The 20,572-nt window shown below is 37.5% G+C and overlaps 1 protein-coding gene across 6 annotated transcripts in view; it reads left to right on the top strand.

The window, feature by feature from the left end:
• Positions 1–225: 225 nt before the first annotated feature.
• Psme4 (proteasome activator subunit 4) overlaps positions 226–20,572 on the top strand; it is a 98,382-nt gene continuing 78,035 nt past the window's right edge. For 5 of the 6 annotated variants that reach the window (XR_013428986.1, XM_078029175.1, XM_078029176.1 and 2 more), the window contains exons 1-3: positions 226–483; positions 17,927–18,067; positions 18,657–18,773. Coding sequence is in view for 4 of the 6 variants with exons in the window: in XM_078029175.1 (XP_077885301.1) it covers positions 242–483; positions 17,927–18,067; positions 18,657–18,773 (500 nt within the window). In the remaining 2 variants the exon portion in view is untranslated. Of the gene's footprint in view, positions 484–17,926; positions 18,068–18,656; positions 18,774–20,572 lie in introns of those variants that run through there. The other variant, XM_078029178.1, reaches the window with a different exon arrangement.

Genomic DNA, 20,572 nt, shown 5'->3' on the forward strand with positions numbered 1-20,572 from the left:
CAGCGTCACCAGCGGAGCCGGTGCGGGGCGGGCAGAGCGGCCGCTGCCGCCGCCAACGAACCGGGGACCGCGCGGGGCCCAGCAGCACACCGGCCAGGGGAGGGGGCCCAGCGGTCGGGCCGAGAGCGACGGGCCGCCGGCGGCCGCGGGGCGACGACGACGCGGAGGAGGCGGAGCCCGGAGAGGGGTGGGGGCCGGGGAGGGATAGGGTGGGAGGGGGTGGGGGGGTGTCCCTGGGCTCATGGAGCCGGTCGAGCGGGCGGGAGGCGGGGATCCCCCGGAGCCCGGCGGGCGTCCCGTGCAGGGCCTGCGGGGCTTCGTCCCGCAAAAGGAGATCGTGTACAACAAGCTGCTGCCTTACGCCGAGCGGCTGGACGCCGAGTCCGACTTGCAACTGGCCCAGATAAAAAGCAACCTGGGCCGGGCCGTGCAGCTCCAAGAGCTTTGGCCCGGGGGCCTCTTCTGGACCAGGAAACTCTCCACGTAAGTGGGCACGGGTCTGAAGCAACGGCTGGAGGGGTGTTAACGGGGGATGGGCTCTTTGTCCGGATGGCTTAACCCACAACTCTGTCCTGGCTGGCGCTGCCCCCTTGCAAGTGTTCGCAGGGTCGTGACAGAAGCCTGTGAAGCACTGAAGCCTCCTCCTTCCTGCCCACTTTGCCCGGGGACCTCTCGGGTCCTCAGCAGCCCTCTTCGTCCTTACCAGCTACTACTCCCCAAGCGTTCGTCGGGTTGTTTCTTAAGACTTGCGGGGCCCTGGGGAAGAAGGAGAGAGAAGAGCGGTCCCCAAAGGTCTTCCTTGGAGATTTGCGCGAGGGAGAGACTGGGCAGAGAGGATTTGTCTTTGGGGAACTTTGACTTCCCCACTTCTCCCTGTTTCCTCTGGTTCTTTCTTCCCCGATGATCCCGCCTCTTCACCTCTCCGTTAAGTTTCTACTAACTTTGTGAATGGGAAGGAAGCCACAGGGAGACTTCTGGTTTCTGTTTGTTTTGTAGATTTGATTGAAAAGATAAAATCAGCCCTCAGCTCATTCTTGGACTGTAGAGTAGACGTTTATGTTGAGAATGTTGTCTTAGAATCTAAGGAAAGTGTGTTGCTTCTGTTGTGACATTTCCTTTGGCGAGACGTTTACTATTCGCAGGAAAACAGTGAAGAGTGCCGACAGGATGTCCTGGAAGTTATTAGTATGAGGTATATGTGAGTTTTTGAGTCGTTAGGTGAACATTGATTACCCAAGTCGGTTTGAGGAGTACTCTTGTTTTGTATAAACCAACTGTAAACTAGTGTCACAGTAATGGGGGGGGTAGAGGTATTGGGGCAGTGGGTAGAGACTATTTGCTAGATAGTCATCTGCACTGTCAGCCTTTTATAAAAGAATTTTGCTGTATCTTGTTGGTTGACTGCAGGTAAAGTCTGTTACATTGTATGTTCATTGCATGTGGTTACAGATGGCTGAACACACAGGACATAAGTCACTTGTTCAGTGTTTACCCAAATCTGCTGAGTGAACTGGGTGATGACTCAGGGTTTTGTAATGTAATAGTATTAAATATATTCCTCACAGGATGATTCTTATCTGCCAGTTTTTAGGAGGCCTCTGACAAATTTCTCATCACCTCTGACCGGTTGATGGGAGTAATTACCTTTTTAATTGAAAAAGAGGCAAAACTAAGACTCTTAATTTGCCCTCCTCAAAGAGTGGCCATAAAATTTTGAAGTTAACAGCTCTTCTTTTGTCTGTAGTATAAAGAAGTTTGTGGTGTTAGGATCCAAGGGAGAAAGGGCTGGGGAGAGGAAGGCACCAGAGAGAAAAGAACAACTTTTAGTCAAAACAGAATATTTTATAAATGACTAAAATTCACTTTTTGAAGTAAGCCTCCTAGGTGTTTGTGTTAATTAGACATAGTAAAAATAAAATTTACATTGTTAGTTCCAGAAATTCCCTATTTAAGTCACTTGGTGTACACTTGCCATAGAATACCATTTTTAGGGACTAGAACAGCTCTTTTTAGGTGCACAATATATAAATATACTAGTATGGGACTGGAGTTGTAGATCAATGGTGGAGTGCTTGCCTGGCATGTCTGGGGCACTGGGTTCAATCCTTAGTACCGCGTAAAAATAAATAAATAAAGGCATTTTGTCCATCCTACAACTTAAAATTAAAGAAAATAAAGTAAAAATAAATATGCCAGTGTGTGAGGGCTCGTTTTGTTTGGGTGCATGAACCTAGAATTTAATTTACACAGGCGCAGTAAAATATTTTCTAAAGTATTTTATTTTTAATGAATTTGATACATTGGCACCAATAGTTTATTTTTATGTGGTACTGAGGATCAAACCCAGTGCCTCACATGTTGTAGGCCAGCACTCTGCCCTGGCACTAATAGTTTTGTTACTGTTTGGCTCATTAGATAAAAGTAGTTACTTAGGAAGGACTAAAAAATACAGTGGAGACAATGCTTGATGTTTAGGTCAGGGTTGTAATTAAATGGCTTAATACCTCTGAACCCATAATGTCTTATATATGTAAAGTGTAAGAAGTGCTGTCAGGTAGAATCTAATTTTGGAATTGTGATTAAATGCTGGAAACTGATTCTTGGGACTGCACTATGAAAATTTGAACTCGAAGGCCATATTATGATGTTGGGTGTGTTTTTCTCCTAAATCATGTTAAGATGACTGTGTATTGTGCATATTTTTTAAAGCATCATGTTGCATAAGTTAAAACCTAAATAATGTCAAAATGTGGTGATGGCTGAGTAGTGATCATAAGTCCTAAGAATGGAAAGCAGTAATGCAATTAAAGCCTAGTTTCTCCCACTGGCTTTGGGACTGTGGAACAATTATTTAATCATGTATTTCAGTGTTCTTGTGAATGAAATAAGGGTGTTGGACTAAATAATCCCTACGAATCATTCTTATTCTGTTGTTTTATGATTTTATTATTATTTTACACTTTTTAGTTTCCTATAAGCCGGTGTGTATTTTTCTATAAAGATTGAGCAGTTTGTAAAGTACTTGAAATTGTTACATAGATAAGTACATTCCTAAAGAAGACCAGAGTATGAAGGTCATTTAGGCACTGGGACTGTATCCCCTAGTGGAACTGTACAACCCTAATCATGGGTATCATAGGTGTGTTTGAAGCCAAATTCTGATTGAAATGCTGCTACACTTTTGGGCTTGGGACATCTACATTTGGCCCCCCTTTTCACTTTTTATTTCTTTTTAGTAAATTAAATCTGTTCTGAGATTTGCATGTCTATTTAGCATCTTTGACCAAAAGTGGTTTCTGTGTCTTTTTATTTTTTTGTGTCACTACAGATCAAACCTAGGGCCTCACACATATTAGACAAGTGCTCTACCAGTGAGTGAACTACATTCCTAGCCCTGTATTTTGAGGGGCTGGAATTATAGCTCAGTGGTACAGTGCTTGCCTGGCACGTGTGAGGTACTGGGTTTGATCCTCAGCATCACATAGAAATAAAAGAATAAAATAAAGGTATTGTGTTATTTACAATTAAAAATATTTTTAAATTTTTATTTTTAAATTTTGAGACAGGATGTCACTTAGTTGCTGAGGCTGGCCTCCAATTTGTGGTCTTCCTTTCTGCCTTCAGTGTCCTGAGTTGCTGGGTTTGTACCACCATGCCTGGTGCCTAGGTAATTTTAAAATTGGTCCTGGGATGTAATACAAACTCTTACAGACAATTTAAAGTTTTGGAACTTCCTGTTCCAGGGAGATTTTGTGATAGAACAGGGCAGTTTTAAGAATGGAACAAACAAATTAGAGAGGTTAAGGAAAATAAATAAATTGGAGAAAGTAAGGCCAAAATAGTGGTCTTTGGAAAATGGCAGTGTAGACAGATTATGGATTTAGATAACTTGTGTGGCCCAGGTAGAGAATGAAGAGAGTTGAATAAAGAACTTGAGGAGCTGGGGTTGTGGCTCAGCAGTAGAGCACTTGCCTAGCATGTGCGTGCCCTGGGTTGGATCCTTAGTACCACATAAAAGTAAATACAGGTATTGTGTCCAATTACAACTAAAAAAAAAACTTGAAATGTGTTTTTGCTCTTGACCTTCTGGGCATTACATAAGAAGCAGTGAAGTCTGGAAAACCTCAGTTTATCTAAACCTGGCATTGCCACCAAGATTCTCATCTTGGTCTTATTTGACCTCTTTTTCTGATTGAATGCTGCTACACTTTTGGGCTTGGGACATTTGTAGATGTTCTCCTTTTGAAGGCAAAGTTGAGATGACTAGTGAGTTTTCAAATTTAATATTTACTAGTGGGGTATTTTATGAAAACAATTTTAAAATGGGAGATGGGATTCCTCAAGCAGATTAAAATGGCTTGTTTTTCTTTTTAACACTTCATTGATAATAGAATCCCTTACAAGCTTACCCCATCGATGATAATTTCTTGCTTTTGTGCTTTAGAATTTTGATTTTAGTTAGGTAATATTGTATGGTACAAAGCAAATTTAAATACCTTTTCTGTCATAGTGACAAAAGTTCTGAGTTTTTTTTTTTTTTTTTTTTTTTTTTTGCTACTGGGGATTGAACCAAGGGGTATTCAACCACTGAATCACATCTCCAGCCCTTCTTGAGATAGGGTCTCACTAAGTTACTTAGGGCCTTGCTAAATTGCTCATACTGACCTCAAACTTGGCAATAGGTCCCTCTTCAGCCTCCAGAATCCCTAGGATTATAGGCAAGTACCACCACACCTGGTTTATATTCTGTATTGTTTTATGATTAAATGAGTGTGGAATCATTTCATTTTCTGATTTGTGGCTCCCTTTTAGGTTGAAGAGACAGTTTAATTGTTGTAACATTATGTAGTCTTCCCAGACAGATTATTTTAGTCAAAGCCACATAATGCATTTAAGAAATTTTAAGCTGGGCACAGTGGTGCATGCCTGTAATACCTCAGGGATTGGGAGACTGAGACAGAAGGATCACAGTTTTGAAGCCAGCCTTAACAACTTATTGAGGCTATAATCAACCTAGTAAAATCCTGTCTCAAAATAAAAAATAAGGGGCTGGGGATGTGGCTCAAGCGGTAGCGCGCTCGCCTGGCATGCGTGCGGCCCAGGTTCGATCCTCGGCACCACATACAAGGATGTTGTGTCCGCCGAGAACTAAATAAATAAATATTGAAATTCTCTCTCTCTTTAAAAAAATAAAGAGAGAGACTGTGGCCCAGTGGTTAAGCACCCTGGGGTTCAATCCCTGATACCAATTAAAAAAAAGTTTAGTAGAAGTATTGTTATGAAATATACTGACCTTTTCTTGTGAAAAGTAATAAGTGACTGCAGGAGCATCTGAATTCAGATCATCTAGAAAGCAGGAAATGCTAACTGCTGAATCTCTATTATCTATTAATGTGAGATACTTAATAATTTTTGGGTTTTTTTTTTTTGGTACCAAAGATTGAATTCAGGCTTAGGGCCTCACTAAGTTGCTGAGGCTGGCTTTGAACTTGCCATTCTCCTTGCCTTAGCCTCCTGAATCATGGAATTACAGGCCTGTGCCACCATGTCCAGCACTTAATAATTAATGAGTATCTAATGTGTAAGTACTAAAAGTACACCATAAACACAAGTGCTTTCTATTTGCAAAATAATCTCAAATCTTGACAAATTACCACCTTCATCAATCAACCAGTTAGAAGCTTGGGCACGGTGGTACACACTTATAATCCTAGGCAGGAGGATCACAAGTTCTAAGCCAACCTCAGCAATTTATCAGGACCCTGAGTAACTTTGCAAGACCCTCTCTCAAAAGAGAAATTGAAAGGCCTGGGGATGTGGCCCAGTGGTAAAAGTGCCCCTGGGTTCAACCCCCCCTCCCCCCCCCAAAAAGAGAACCAGTTAGAGAAAGTAGATGAGATGCGTTTTTGTTACTAAATGATTACAATTCAATAGAAACCAAAATTATTTCTTAGAGTAGTTTTAGGTTCACATCAAAATTGAATGGGAAAGTGGAGTTCTCATATAACTTCTGTCTCCCACACTTGTTCACATTTGAATTTTCATAGCACTGTCAAACATCCATACACTTTTTTTTTTTTTTTTTTGTGGTGCTGGGGATTAAACTCAGGGATTTGCACATGCTAGGCAGGCACTCTATTACTGAGCTTCATCCCCAGACCTTTTTCTTTTACTTTGAGACAAGATCTCACTTAGTTGCCCTGGCTGGCCTATAGCTTACAGTCCACTGATTTAGCCTCCTGGCTGTTTGTGGCAGAACTTCCTTTGCCAGTAAATATGTGTTTGTAATTTGAACAGTTTGCTGATTTAAGAATTTTTTAACTTAAAACATTTATTATAGAAAATACCAAACATACTGAGAATGACTAATATAATGAACCTCATCACTCATCTTACACAGTTATCAACTCATGGTAAATTGTTCCTTTCATGCCCCCTTTGTAGTTCTTTTTTTTGGGTGGGGGGTACCAGGGATTTGAACCCAGGGATGCTTAACCACTGAGCCACATCTTTAGCCCCCCTCCCCCCAATTTTTTTTTAATTTTGAGACAGGATCTCACTAAGTTGTTTGGGCCTCTGTATGTTACTGAGGCTGGCTTTGAATCCTCCTGTCTCAGGCTCCTGAGCCACTGGGATTACAAGTGTGCGCCACTGCACCCAACCTTTCTCCGTAGCTGTGAAGCATATTATTATTATTTTTTTTTTAAAGAGAGAGTGAGAGAGGAGAGAGAGAGAGAGAGAGAGAGAGAGAGAATTTTTAATATTTATTTTTTAGTTCTCGGCGGACACAACATCTTTGTTGGAATGTGGTGCTGAGGATCGAGCCCGGGCTGCACGCATGCCAGGCGAGCGCGCTACCTGTTGAGCCACATCCCCAGCACCCATGAAGCATATTATTTCATTTGTAAACATTTTTAGTGTCTTTAAGGGGAAAGGAATTAAAATAAAAACAAAAATCAATACCTAAAATAAATCTTAAAAAAAAAAACCAGTTCATTGTCAACTTTGAATGGTTTCAGGAAGTTCTGCTTCTTTGAAAATTCAGAGGTAAAAAACACAACATTTTCATCTATTTACAATGCTTTAAGGTTTACTACAGTTGAATCACATGGGTAGGGAGTTTAAAAAAAAACAGCAGCTCGTTAATGATCGTTTTCATACAGTTTCTTTTACTCTTTAATACTGGAGATTTAGACTTAATCTTGGGATAGCAAGTGCTCTGTTGAGGGGATTGCCATTTGGAAAATGAATATACTGAGACTCATAGGTTATTACATAGTAGAGGAACTTTTTTTTTTTTTTTTTAAGTGCCTTACAGAGGGTAGACACAGTTTTTGGCATTTGGTGCATATAAGTAAAAAATTTCTGCCCTCAAGAAGTTCCAGTGTACTCATTGTGTTCATTTATCTTTGTTTAGAATAGACCAGGTAAAGTGGTAGCCCCTTAAGAATTTTAGAGGAGGAAAATAGGATTTCCCCTACCCCCAACCTCCAACCCCCCACTTCGGGGTGGTGGTGGTGATTGAATCCAGGTGTGCTTTTCCCCAATTGGCTTTTTTTTTTTTTTTTTGAGGTGGTGGGGGCTTGAATCTGTCATCTTCTGCTTTAGTCTCCTGAGGCGTTCACCAGGCTTACAGGTCTGATAACTGTGCATGACTTAAATTCTAAATGTATTATGTATTTAAAAATTTGCATTCTGACCAGTGGGTTTTTGTTGTTGTTGTTGTTGATTTTGTTTTGTTTTTGCAGTGCTGAGGATTCAACCTAGGGCCTCTTGCATGGGCATGGCGGGGCAAGTGCTCTGCCACTGAGCCACATCCTCAAACATTTTTTTTTTTTCTTTTTAGAGAGGGGCGGAGGGAGGGAGAGAATTTTTTTTAATATTTACTTTTTAGTTTTCGACAGACACAACATCTTTGTTGTTTGTATGTGGTGCTGAGGATCGAACCAGGGCCGCACACATGCCAGGGGAGCGCGCTACCGCTTGAGCCACATCCCCAGCCCCATCCTCAAACCTTGACCAGTGTGTTTTAATGCTTTGTGTTGAGGCACTAGGAAAGGAACTTAGAAAATAATAAATTATCATTTGATGATCTGAGAACTTAAAGTCACTTTAAACACTCCCCCCCAAGTGTTCTTTGCTTCATGTTGTGTTGTAAAATAACATTGTAATTAAAATACATGTTATTAAGTGGATGCAAATTTTTATTTACTTTTATTAGTGGATGCAAATTTTTATTTACTTTTATTAGTAAATACTAATAAAAGTAAATAAAAATTTGCATCCAGGGATGTAAAAAAATACAATAAAGTATTTTTATGGATGCTTATTTATTAGTAATACATCTTCTAAAATAGTTTTGAAACTTTTCTCTTAAGTGAGATTTTTTCCCCTCCTTTAAATATAGAATCCAAATATGTTTTCCTTTAACCTTTGTATAAAATTAGTGTCTAAACAACAAACTGAGAACATGGTAATAAAAGCAACACTACACAAATAAAAGGAGCAGCAGAAATTACAAGAAGATAAGATCTGATTGTTGAGACCCCTGCTGAAGTGTGAAAAGCAACACATAAGTTTTACCATTTGCAATCTTGAGGTTGACTACTTCCATATTCAGCCTATGTGGAGTATTTATTCCCTTTCAGTGCACTCTCTTGATCCCTTGTTCATGCTTTTGTATTGTTTCTACGCATATTCCTTTCTGTATTGAGTTTTTTTCACCTGTTCAACCTTCTACCCCTAGCATTTAATAGTTGGGTATGCATTCATAGATACTCATTAATATTAGAATTACCTTTTAAGAGAGAGAGAGAATTTTTTAATATTTATTTTTTTAAGTTTTCGGTGGACACAACATCTTTATTTTTATGTGGTGCTGAGGATCAAACCCAGCATCCCGCATTTGATAGGCGAGCGCGCTACCATTTGAGCCACATCCCCAGCCCAACCTTTTTTCTTTATAAACTAAAACATTACAAAAATCTAAGAAATTGTTAATTTTGTATTCAAAATGAAGAAAGTGAATCTCAGGGATTGATTTTAATATCAAAAGAAAGGAAATGTATAAGATATGTAACCAAAGGACTGGAGGGAATGAACATTTTGGTCAAGAAAGAGATTAGTGTGTTTTATAATCCAAAACTGGAATTTAGCAAAATAGATTATGCAAGTATTTTACTTTAAAATAAATCTATAATAGTTGTTGTGGTGAAGGATTTAGTGTTAGAAAATTTAGCTGTAGTTATAATTTTTTGATAGGTAAACCATTATGTATTAGTAATGCTAATTTGGCTTTTTTTTATATAATATCTGGCTCTTAAATATTTGAGATTAAAGATAAAGATTTTTCCTTTCTAAGAAAAAAATTAACACTATTAACACAGCATGGAATGGGTATAAAATAGTACTGTATTGCAGACAAGTTGAAGATTGCTTAAGAATTATTAAAAATATTTTATAATCTTCTGTTTTCTAATGGCAGGCAGTCTAAATGGAATATAGAATAGAACATACGTGGGTGTTTCTTTTTCTGGTGATTTTCTTTTTTAAGCAAATTATAAAGTAGAAGGTTTTAGAGCAAGAAATCTTATTAGTGCAGTCTTTTTCTTGTGAGTGTGTATATTTGGACTTATAGTTTTTTTCTTTGTTACTGTATTAATATGACGAATGGATTGGGAAATTTTGGCAGATTCCTGAATAGTTCACTTGGGATAGTTGGTGTTCTGAGGGAAGTGGATTACTTCTAGAGACCCTAATTAATAAAACATCAAATATCTGTAAACATTCAACAAATGGAGTTGCCTCTTTTGTATAAGGCAGGGGAAAAGTTACCATGTAACTGATCCAGAAATGATTTAGACAGGTGATTTTTTAAAAAATCATATTTAAAGGCAGAATTATCTTAAGAACTTTTCACTTTTTTGGGAGGGAGTTGTAATCTTTCATCTGCACATAATTCTTGAAATAATGAGTCATGACCAAGTAAGTTGGTAAATAAGTTTGATTTTTTATTTTAACCACTTCTTGTTTTGGGTGAAGTAGACTAGGATTATTAGAGTTCATTCAGCAATAATAAAGATGACTGTTCATCTCCTTTGTTTTAGTTTTATATGGGTATGTGTGTGTACCAGATTATATTTGTTACTGTGGATTGTGACCAAAAAAAATTTTTTAAAGCCACAGATGTAATGGGTGTCTTGCTGTAATTAAAAGTAATCACCTGGTACTTGTTGAGATACAAGAGATGAAAATGCAGGTTTAAAATGCAGTTTAAAAATATCAGTAACCTGAGGGTTAGAGCATTAGTGAAATGTTGAATGAGTGACATAGCTAGCACCTACCATATACTGAGAGGTCTTAGTGTGGCAGCACTATGCTAAGTGCTTTGCATTCATTATTTCATTTAATTCTCACAAACAAGCCTATGAACTATAGATATATTATTCAAACTTTACCTTTGAAGAAATGAGGCTTAATGAAGGTGTCTTGAGTCTGCTTGGGCTACTCTCAGTATCATACATGGAGTGTAATCCCAGCTTAAACAACTTTTATTTCTTCCTGGAGGTCTGAAATCTTGAGATTGTAGTGTCAGCATGGATGAGTTCTGACCTAGTGGGGAAGGGAGCTTTTTCTGACTACATTAATCCCAAGACTGATTACCTCACCAGAGTCTAGTCTCAGAATACTTTGATGTTGGGAATTAGTATTTCAACATATGGGGAGGTAGTGCATAAGCATTCAATGATTAGTAGAGGCTTTTTAAAAATGTGTAGTTTACTTGATGACTACAGAGATCTTGCTCTTAACTACTGTGTTGGTTTTCAGAAAAAAGTTTTCTGGCTATGTAGCCTGGGAATTCCACCCAGGGGAAGGATCACAGTTAGCCTTCAGGTAGGATTTAGTTAGGTAAGGAGGAACTCAAAAGAAAGCCATTTAATTTGGGGGCACAGAGATGAATGGGCAAATTGATATGACTGTACTCAAAGCATTATTGAAATAATCAGTTACCTGTCTCTCTAAGGTATATGCTCTAGGGTCATTTGTTATTTGTTTTTATGTTCCCTTTGCCTGATGCCATGTCTAGCTCATAAATGACACAAGAAAAGCATTTCAAGAAGTTATTTCCTTTATCCATTCCTCAAGAGAGAAACAACTGGGAAAAGAATAATGACATTACTATTATGTATTAATTGTAGGTGACTTTATTAATCTAGAAATAGGGTCAATTTAAAATAGTCACAGAGTATAACTCTGTACTATAGATACTCTGGTAGTCCAGTGAGTTTTGTGCAGCCTGTGGTGGTTGGAGATAAAGAGAAATATATACCTTTGGTCTCTTTGTCCATTTGGAGTCATCATTATAAAGATAGTGGGCTGGGTGCTGTGGTGCAAGCCTAAAATCCCAGTGTCTTGGGAGTCTGAGGCAGGAGGATCCTGAGTTCAAAGCCAGCCTCAGCAAAAAAGCTCTAAACAACTCAGTGATACCCAGTCTCTAAATAATATATAAATTAGAGCTAGGGATGTGGTTCAGTGGTTCAGTGTCCCTGAGTTCAACCCCCCCCCCAAAAAAAAAAAGATAATAGTTGATAATAGTTGGTTTTAGGCATTTGGGAAATCTTTTTTTTTTTTTTTTGGTAATTGTATGGACAGCATACCTTTATTTTATTATTATGCGGTGCTAAGGATTGAACCCAGTGCCTCATGCATGCTAGGCATGCGCTCTGCCACTGAGCTATAGCTCCAGTCCGGAAATCTATTTTTGAAATTAGTTGGTTTAATGTGTTCAAATATTTACTGTTGGTTTGAATTCTTTTTTTGAAAATTAGTCCTATTGAGCTGTTTGTAATTATAGAAGCCAGTATATTCCTGAAAACACACTGGTACCACCTTTGGTCATTTGGAAAAAGTGTCTCAAATGTTCACTTGGTTTCATTTCTGATTAGAGCTGTGGGTTCAGTAGGTGTGTAGAAGCATGGTCCCTTATACCAAGTAGCTCTCAGTTACCAAAGGAAACAACATAATGTGTGCATACAAAACTATAATATGAAGTAGAACATGAAAAATAGTTATTTGGTATAACTTATTGTGGGGCTAAGAGGACAGAGATAGTGCTTTTGTTTGGGAATGGAGGGAGACTATGAAGGAGGGATTTGTTGAAGGACAGATAGGCTTCTAAGGATATGAACAGATAATTCACATGAAAATAATTATATAATGAGCAAACTTCTTAAAATTATTTAGGCTTATAATTAATTAAAGAAATAGGAATTGGGGGCTGGGGATGTGGCTCAAGCGGTAGCGTGCTCGCCTGGCATGCGTGCGACCCAGGTTCTATCCTCAGCCCCACATACAAACAAAGATGTTGTGTCCGCCGAAAACTAAACAATAAATATTAAAATTTAAAAAAAAAGAAATAGGAATTGAATTGGATGTGGTAGTACACAGTTATAATCCCAGCAACTCAAAGAGGCTGAGGCTGGAGGAATCCAAGTTTGATGCTAGTCTGGGCAACTTGGTAAGACCCTGTCTCAAAGTCAAAAATAAAACAAGAGTCGGGGCTGCTGGGGTTGTGACTCAGTGGTAGAGTGCTTGCCTAGCACATGTGAGGCCCTGGGTTTGATCCTCTGAACCAAATATAAATAAATAAAATAAAGGTCCATTGACAACTAAAAAAATACTAAAAGAAAAAAAAATATTAAAAAAAAAATAAAACAGGCTGGAGATGTATTTAGCTCGGTGGTAAAGTGTCCTTGGATTCAATCCCCAATACCAAAAAAAAAAAAAAAAAAAAGAAAAGAAAAAAGGAAAATACTAATTGAAATGGATTATATTAATATTACATTTTTTAATGATTTTCATGGACTTTAAAAAACATATGTTGTGTTCTAATCCATCTGGGGAACTTATGAAAAACTGGTAATCAGAGCCCCACTCCAGTAATAGCTATTATTTTTCATACATTCATTAGTTGTCTCTGTTTTCATAGCCATATGAAGGAACCTGGGTATTACAGACACACAGAAAATTAAATGACTTTCCCAGTGAATTGACATAGAGTAGTTTGAATTCTCAGCAAATAAAAATGTAGAACCATGCTGTTCCAGATTGCTTGGATACTGTGTTGAAATCAATAAATATCCTATCCAGGGGCTGGAGGTGGGGCTGGGGCTCAGTAGCAGAGCACTTGCCTAGCATGTGTGAGGTACTGGGTTCAATCCTTAGCACCGCATACAAAAATAAATAAAATAAAGGCATGCTGTCCATCTATAACTACAAAAAAAAAAAAAAGAATCCTATTCAGAGTTGATTATAATGTTGGGAGTTGCAAAGCAAGTTTGAATGAAAACATAGGATACTCTTGTTTTTTTCTTTTCTTTTTTTCCCTTTTTAGTACTAGGGATTGAACCCAGGGATGATTTTCCAAGGAACTAACTGAAAGAGGAGAGATGGGCTTACTGAGTAAACCCTTACTATGAGATAATTATGTGTAATTATATGTATTATATGTAATAGTGAGGGTCTTGTTCCTGGAATAAAATCAAAATCAAAGTAATTTATTTTTTATTCTCTAGTTTTTCCCTGCTACTTTTGGCTCTCTCCCTTTTATATATATATTTTGTTTGTTTGTTTGTTTGGTGGACCCTTGGAAAGAGAAGGAAAAGACTGGAACTGATACAGGTACAGGAACGTGTATATTTATTTGCTTTGAGTATGAAGACTGGTGAGTTGAAGTGAGTATATGAAATTATTTGGGGTTTTGTTTTGTTTTTTGTTTTTTTTTGTTTTTTTTTGGTGGTACTGGGGACTGAATCCAGGGCCTTGAGCATGCGAGGCAAGCACTCTACTATCTGAGCTATATCCCCAGCCACTTGCTTATAAATTTCATGGGTCATGGGCTCAGTTGTAGAGTACTTGCTAGTGTGAGTCACTGGGTTTTATCCTTAGCTCCACATATAAATAAATAAATAAATAAACAGACAGATAGATAAAGAAATAAAGGTGTTGTGTCCAACTACAGCTAAAAATTCATGGGTCATGGTATCTCTTCTTATTGTATAATACTTGTCATTTAGCACTAGCCATGAGCTATTAAAGGACAATTTATTTTATTTCATTTTATTTGTGGTACTCAGGGCCTCACACATGATAGGCAAGTACTATACCACTGAGTTTTTTTTTTTAAATTTATTTATTTAGTTGTAGATGGACACAATACCTTTATTTTATTTATTTATTTCTGTATGGCGCTTAGGATGGATTTCAGTGTCTCATCCGTGCTAGATGAACACTTTACCACTGAGCTACAACCCTAGCCCACCACCGAGCTTTTTAAATTTTATTTTGAGACAGGATCTCATTGAGTTGCCTAGGCTGATCTCAAACCTCCAGTCCTCCTGCTTTGGCCTCCTGAGTAGCTGAGATTATTAGGTGTGGCCCACAGCCTGGCTATAAGAGACATTTTAAAATGTCCTTAATATTACTATTTATTCAAAATGTTTTTATTCTAGTAAGACTTTATTGTTTTAACATGTAACTCTTGCATTAGATAAGTTGCTAGTTAATCTTTTTAAAAAAATATTTCTTTAGTTGTCAATGGACCTTTTTAAAATTTATTTCTATGTGGTACTGAGAATTGAACCCAGTGCCTCACATGTGCTAGGCAAGCGCTCTACCACTGAGCTACAACTCCAGCTCTTCTTCTTATCTTAAAAGACCCATTTATTCATTTTACTTTTATGTCAGTACTTTTTTGAGGTTTTTTTTTTTTAAATAACGTCATTATGTTTTTTGGTGGTCGTAAACTGAACTTTTTTTTTTTTTAATATTTATTGTTTAGTTTTCAGCAGACACATCTTTGTTTGTATGTGGTGCTGAGGATCAAACCCAGGCCGCACACATGCCAGGTGATCGTGCTACCACTTGAGCCACCTCCCTAGCCCCTTTTTTTGAGCTTTTGAAGAAAAAAAAAAAAGTCTTTGGGTTGTATTTTTTTTTTTTTGAGAGAGAGAATTTTAAATTTATTTTTTAGTTTTCGGCAGACACAACATCTTTGTTGGTATGTGGTGCTGAGGATCAAGCCAGGGCCGCGCGCATGCCAGGCGAGCGCGCTACGGCTTGAGCCACATTCCCAGCCCCTTTGGGTTGTATTTTGAGTAATGCTTGAGAAAAGAACTGCTTGCTGGTTGGTGAGGAATTAGGGGAAATAAAAGGTTTCTGAGGAATTCCCCAATGTTTAGCTTTTTTTCAGCAGCTCTAGTCCTTCAAGGAATACACCCCCCACCCTTAATTTCTTTTATAGTATCAAAATTTGGGTTATGTTAATTTTGTGTCTCCAGTGTGACAAAGGTGTCTGTCTATTGCAATAGAGCAATATTGTAGCTAAGTTATAAAGCAGTGTTGATCTAATTTTTTCATAAAAGTATTTATAGGGGAGAGTATAACTATAGGGGCATCTGGAATCTTGGCAAGATTTGAAGTAGTTACTAAATTAGGGAATATTTCTTTGAACTCTCCTGATTCATCTTTGTGCCAATTTTTTCCTTTTAATTTAAGACAACCTTTTTTTTTTTTTTGTAGATGGACACAATACCTTTATTTTATTGATTTATTTCTGTGTGGTACTGAGGATCGAATCCAGTTCCTCACAAGTGCTTGGCCACTGAGCCACAACCATAGCCCTGTCTGTGCCAGTTTTTAAGAATAGCTTTTGAATGATTCTTTCAGCTCTAATTTTAGAATAAAATCAAAGGTTGGGGGAGGCTTCAGGAAGTTACTACTGTGTTTATATAGCAGCCTCAAGTATCATTGGTAACCCTGGGATTGAGATTTTTAATATAATGTCTTTTCTAATCCATATGCTTTACTTGTATAGGGTGGTTAAGAAACTTTTATAGTAATAATAGGCAAAGTCGAAATGATCTGCAGTCTCATTGTTCTTCCCCATATAATGTTCAGTCTCTTAGGAACTAAGGTGAGATGATGGGATTATTCCTGGAACCACAGAAAAGAGCTGGAAAAAATTTAGAATTGTTTGAGAAAATAAGAAAGACAGAGTTCTCTGAGTGGACCAGAAATTTTGAGTTGTTTCTGGAAGATAGAAATGCACTAAGGTGCCCTAACTTTCAAAATTAGGCATAGTTTTAATTTGATTTTTAACTGTTGGGGGAGTACTAAAGATCATGTGAGGAATAGTAATGTTCTCATTTCTTTTTCTTTTTTTAAAGAGAGAGAGAGAATTTTAGTATTTATTTTTTAGTTTTCGGCAGACACAACATCTTTGTTTGTATGTGGTGCTGAGGATCGAACCCGGGCCGCACGCGTGCCGGGCGAGCGTGCTACTGCTTGAGCCACATCCCCAGCCCTGTTCTCATTTCTTTTGACTTGTGTGTATTTGTAAAACAACCCTCCTCAAAGGGATATGAATTTAAATATGCAGTGATTCGTTCTAAATAAATTTGAGTTTAATAACTTTTGACTCCTTAAATATTCTATGAGCACTCATTGAATTTTGAAACACCTTTTTCTTAAATTTGCTTATGTTTGGTACTTTTGCTTACATTGTTTCTCTAAAAGTTAAAAATTTGCAAATGTATGTTTTTGAGGTAAAATGCTCAATTGTTTTTGGTAGTAATTATAATTGAATTAATGCTTGGAAACATAACTGTATGTTCTGTAATTTGCTATGTTGTTTCAAGATTCTAAGCAGACCATATCCATTCTTGCTTATTTTAATTTAATTAATTTTTTACAGTACTGGTGTTTAAACCCAGGGTTTTTGAATGCTAGGCAAGTGCTCTACCAGTGAACTACATCCCCAGTCCTTGTTATTTTATTTTGAGACAGAGTTTCATTAAGCTGTCTATACTAGCTTTGAATTTGTGATCTTTCTGTCCCAGCCTCACAAGTAGTTGGGATTACAGGAGAATGCTACCACACTGGGCTAGCATATCTTTTTATTTTTTTTGTTACTGGGGTTAAAGTTGGGTGTGCTTTACCATTGTGCTATATCACCCAGCCCTTTTTTATTTTGAGAAGGTCTCACAAAGTTGTTGAGGCTGTACTTGAATTTGGAATCATCCTGTCTCAGATGCCTGAGTTGCTGGGGTTATAAGCACACACCACCACACCCAGTTTATCATATCCATTTCTAAAACAAAGTGAATAGTACAGTAAACTGGATTCGTACTTTTGTATTTTTTATCTTTAATTATGTTGTAATATGCTGTTTTTAAGTAGTTTCAGGGACTTACAACTGAAGACCAGTTATGAAGACCAGTTATCATAACAATAAGACAGTATAGTTTTAATTGGCCATCAAGTATTGATGAGAACAGGTTTATTATAAACCCTTTGCTGTTAAAATACTTATTTGGTAATCTCTTGAAGTACAGAATAATTCGTTGCTGCATAATGATTAGAATGAAATAATGCTTAAATCAGAGATACTTGAAATTAAGATGTCACTACACCTTTTATGTGTTTGTGGTTAAAAAAAAACCCACATAATATAAATATACCCTCTTAACAATTTTTAAGTGTATGGTACAGTATTGTTAGCTCTATGTTTGTAAACAAGTCTCTAAAATTTTTTAATCTTGCATGACTAAAACTCTATACCAGTTGAATAACAACTATTCCCCTCTTGGCAAATTCCGTTCTAGTTTCTGTTTCTGAATTTGATTGCTTTAGGTACCTCATATAAACGTAGTATTTGTCTTTTGTAAGTGGTTGACTTAACTTCATTCCGGGTTCATCCATGTTATATGACAGAATTTCCTTCTTAACCTGAACAATCCATTGTATATCACATTTTCTTTAATCATTCACCACTGTATAGACAATTTAATTGCTTACACATCTTAACTAATATAGATTATGTAACGAGGAACACAAACATCATTATTTGGCTTATCTTTTCTTGCAGATATATTCGACTTTATGGGAGAAAATTTAGCAAAGAAGATCATGTTCTTTTTATTAAGTTATTGTATGAACTGGTATCAATTCCCAAACTGGAAATCAGCATGATGCAGGGATTTGCCCGTCTCTTGATCAACTTGTTAAAGTAAGTTCATTTTCTATGATTTCTGCTAAGAGTTTAATTTTTGTTTGTTTTTCTTTTTGAGGTTTCAGGAAATGAGAGCCACTTTGGGAAAAGATCACAGAAAACATTAGCATAGATTTAATTTTGTGTATCAATTAACCTTTTAAATAAAAATTTTTATCTCCATGAATTCTTCTTTTCCATAGCACACATTCAAGTTTATATTGTGTGATTCTTTCATTTATCCTAATTATTTCCCCATATTGGTTATAATTTCCTGGAAGACAGGGGCCATTATGTTCTTTGACAATCCAAGATCACACAGCACAGTGTTGCAAACATTAAGTACCCCATAAATAGTGTGATAAAATAGGAAATTTGTTTGTAATAGTGGTGGCGTAAATTTAAATGCCCCTTTTAATCTAGTCCTTTTTGAGCAGCAGCAAGAATCTGGTGTATTGTTCTATTATTATGTTCTGCCAGTGAGTGTCTGAATGGGGAAAAGCAAAAGCTACTGTGATTAACTGTGCTTTTTATGTAGTATGTGACACACACACACACACACACACACACACACACACACAAACATGTTTTTTCTCTTTTTGACTAGGAAAAAGGAACTTCTTTCAAGAGATGATTTGGAGTTACCTTGGAGACCACTTTATGACATGGTAGAAAGAATATTATATTCCAAGACAGAGCACCTGGGATTAAATTGGTTTCCTAAGTAAGTATTTCTGATAAAGTACTTCTTGGGGGGGGCACTTGACTTGAGGGGATTGATCATGATTGAAGAATATTGGATCTCTTGAAATAAGCAATCAAATACACATTTTAATATGCTCATTTTAATGTAACTTGACTCCTTAGAAAATTCATTGCCTTCTTGAAATTATCTGAAAGCACACCTCTCAAGGCTTTCCCACCAAGATACCTTTGACATCCAGTGTCACATAATAACCAAAGAAAATAAGAGCCTGTTGCAGTGGGATAGGCCTGTAATCCAGCAACTTTGGAGGCTGAGGAAGGAGGATTGCAAATTTTTTTTTTTTTTTTTTTGTAGACCTGGAGACTTTTTTTTCCTTTCTTTTTTTAGAGAGAGAGAGAGAGAATTTTAATATTTAGTTTTTAGTTTTCAGCAGACACAACATCTTTGTTTGTATGTGGTGCTGAGGATCGAACCCGCGCCGCATGCATGCCAGGCAAGCGCACTACCGCTTGAGCCACATCCCCAGCCCCTGAGGATTGCAAATTTAAAGCTAGTCTCTGCAACTTAGGGAGACCCTGTCACAAAATAAAAATAGAAAGGACTGGAGGTGTAGATGAGTGGTAGAGCACCCCTGGGGTCTATCCCCAGTACCACAAAAGAAAGAAGATTGTAAAATGTGCATTACTTCTAATGATACAAATTAGATTTCAAGAAATATCTCTTTCTTTCCTTTCTTTCCTGGCGATTTAACTCAGGAGGGCTCTATCACTGAGCCATACCCCCAACTTTTTTATTTTTGAGACCGGTTTTTGCCAGCTTGCTCAGGCTGGACTTGTGGTCCTCCTGCCTCAGCCTCCTGAGTTGCTGAGATTGCAGATGTGCCACTATACCTGGCTTTAGCATTTTTCATTATATATCCGGGTGTGTGTATTTCTTTCTTTCTTTCTTTTTTGGTTGGGTGTTTTTTTTGGGGGGGAATCTTTTCTTTTTTGGAACTGAGTGTTGTATTGAACCCGGGGCTTTTGTGTATGTGAGGCAGGCGCTTTGCCACTGAGCCAAGGCCTCCATGTGTTTTAATTCTTCTAGTAAAAAGGATGCTTCAAGAAGATTCTTTGCATATTCCAGAGCACTCATATTTCTAAAGACATACACTCCTAGTTAAAGAATGTCAGTTTGAGTGGTTGACTGTTTTTAAAATCTAAACACAGACCAGTCTAACTGCACAGACCTTGGTTTATACCATTTCCTGGTAATATTCAGAATTGTTACTGATTATTGGCTTCTGGGACATATGTTCCAACTCTTTAAGACTTCTGCTTTTTGTAAGTTTTGTATTTTATTTTGAATGTACAGAGTACAATATAATCACCTGTCCTTTTAGGTTAATAGTGATTCAGACTTGACTGCTTAATGTCATTTCTCTTTGTTAATAGGGGTTCAGTTGTGACATAGCCCATAATTTTCTCAATTTTAACATTTTTGGATTTAAATGCTCTCAAATATGTGATTAGGTTTATTTTTAGGGACTTTTTTTCTCCACTTTTTTAATAGCTATTGCCTTTCTTTATCTAAACTGTCTAGAATTATTTGTCATATGCTTAAGTACTCATTACCTGAAGAGTACCATTTTATGTCTATTAATTTTTTTCTCTTTTATTTTTTGGTACTAGAGATTGAATCTAGGGTCCCTTAATTACTGAGCCACATCCCCAGCCCTTGTTTTTTTTTGGGAGACAGGATCTCACTAAGTTGTTGAGGGCCTTGCTAAGTTGCTGAGGCTAGTTTTGAACCTGCAGTCCTCCATCCCCCATTACAGG

This window comes from Ictidomys tridecemlineatus, chromosome 12 (genome assembly GCF_052094955.1).
Source record: "Ictidomys tridecemlineatus isolate mIctTri1 chromosome 12, mIctTri1.hap1, whole genome shotgun sequence".
Lineage (NCBI taxonomy): Eukaryota > Metazoa > Chordata > Mammalia > Rodentia > Sciuridae > Ictidomys > Ictidomys tridecemlineatus.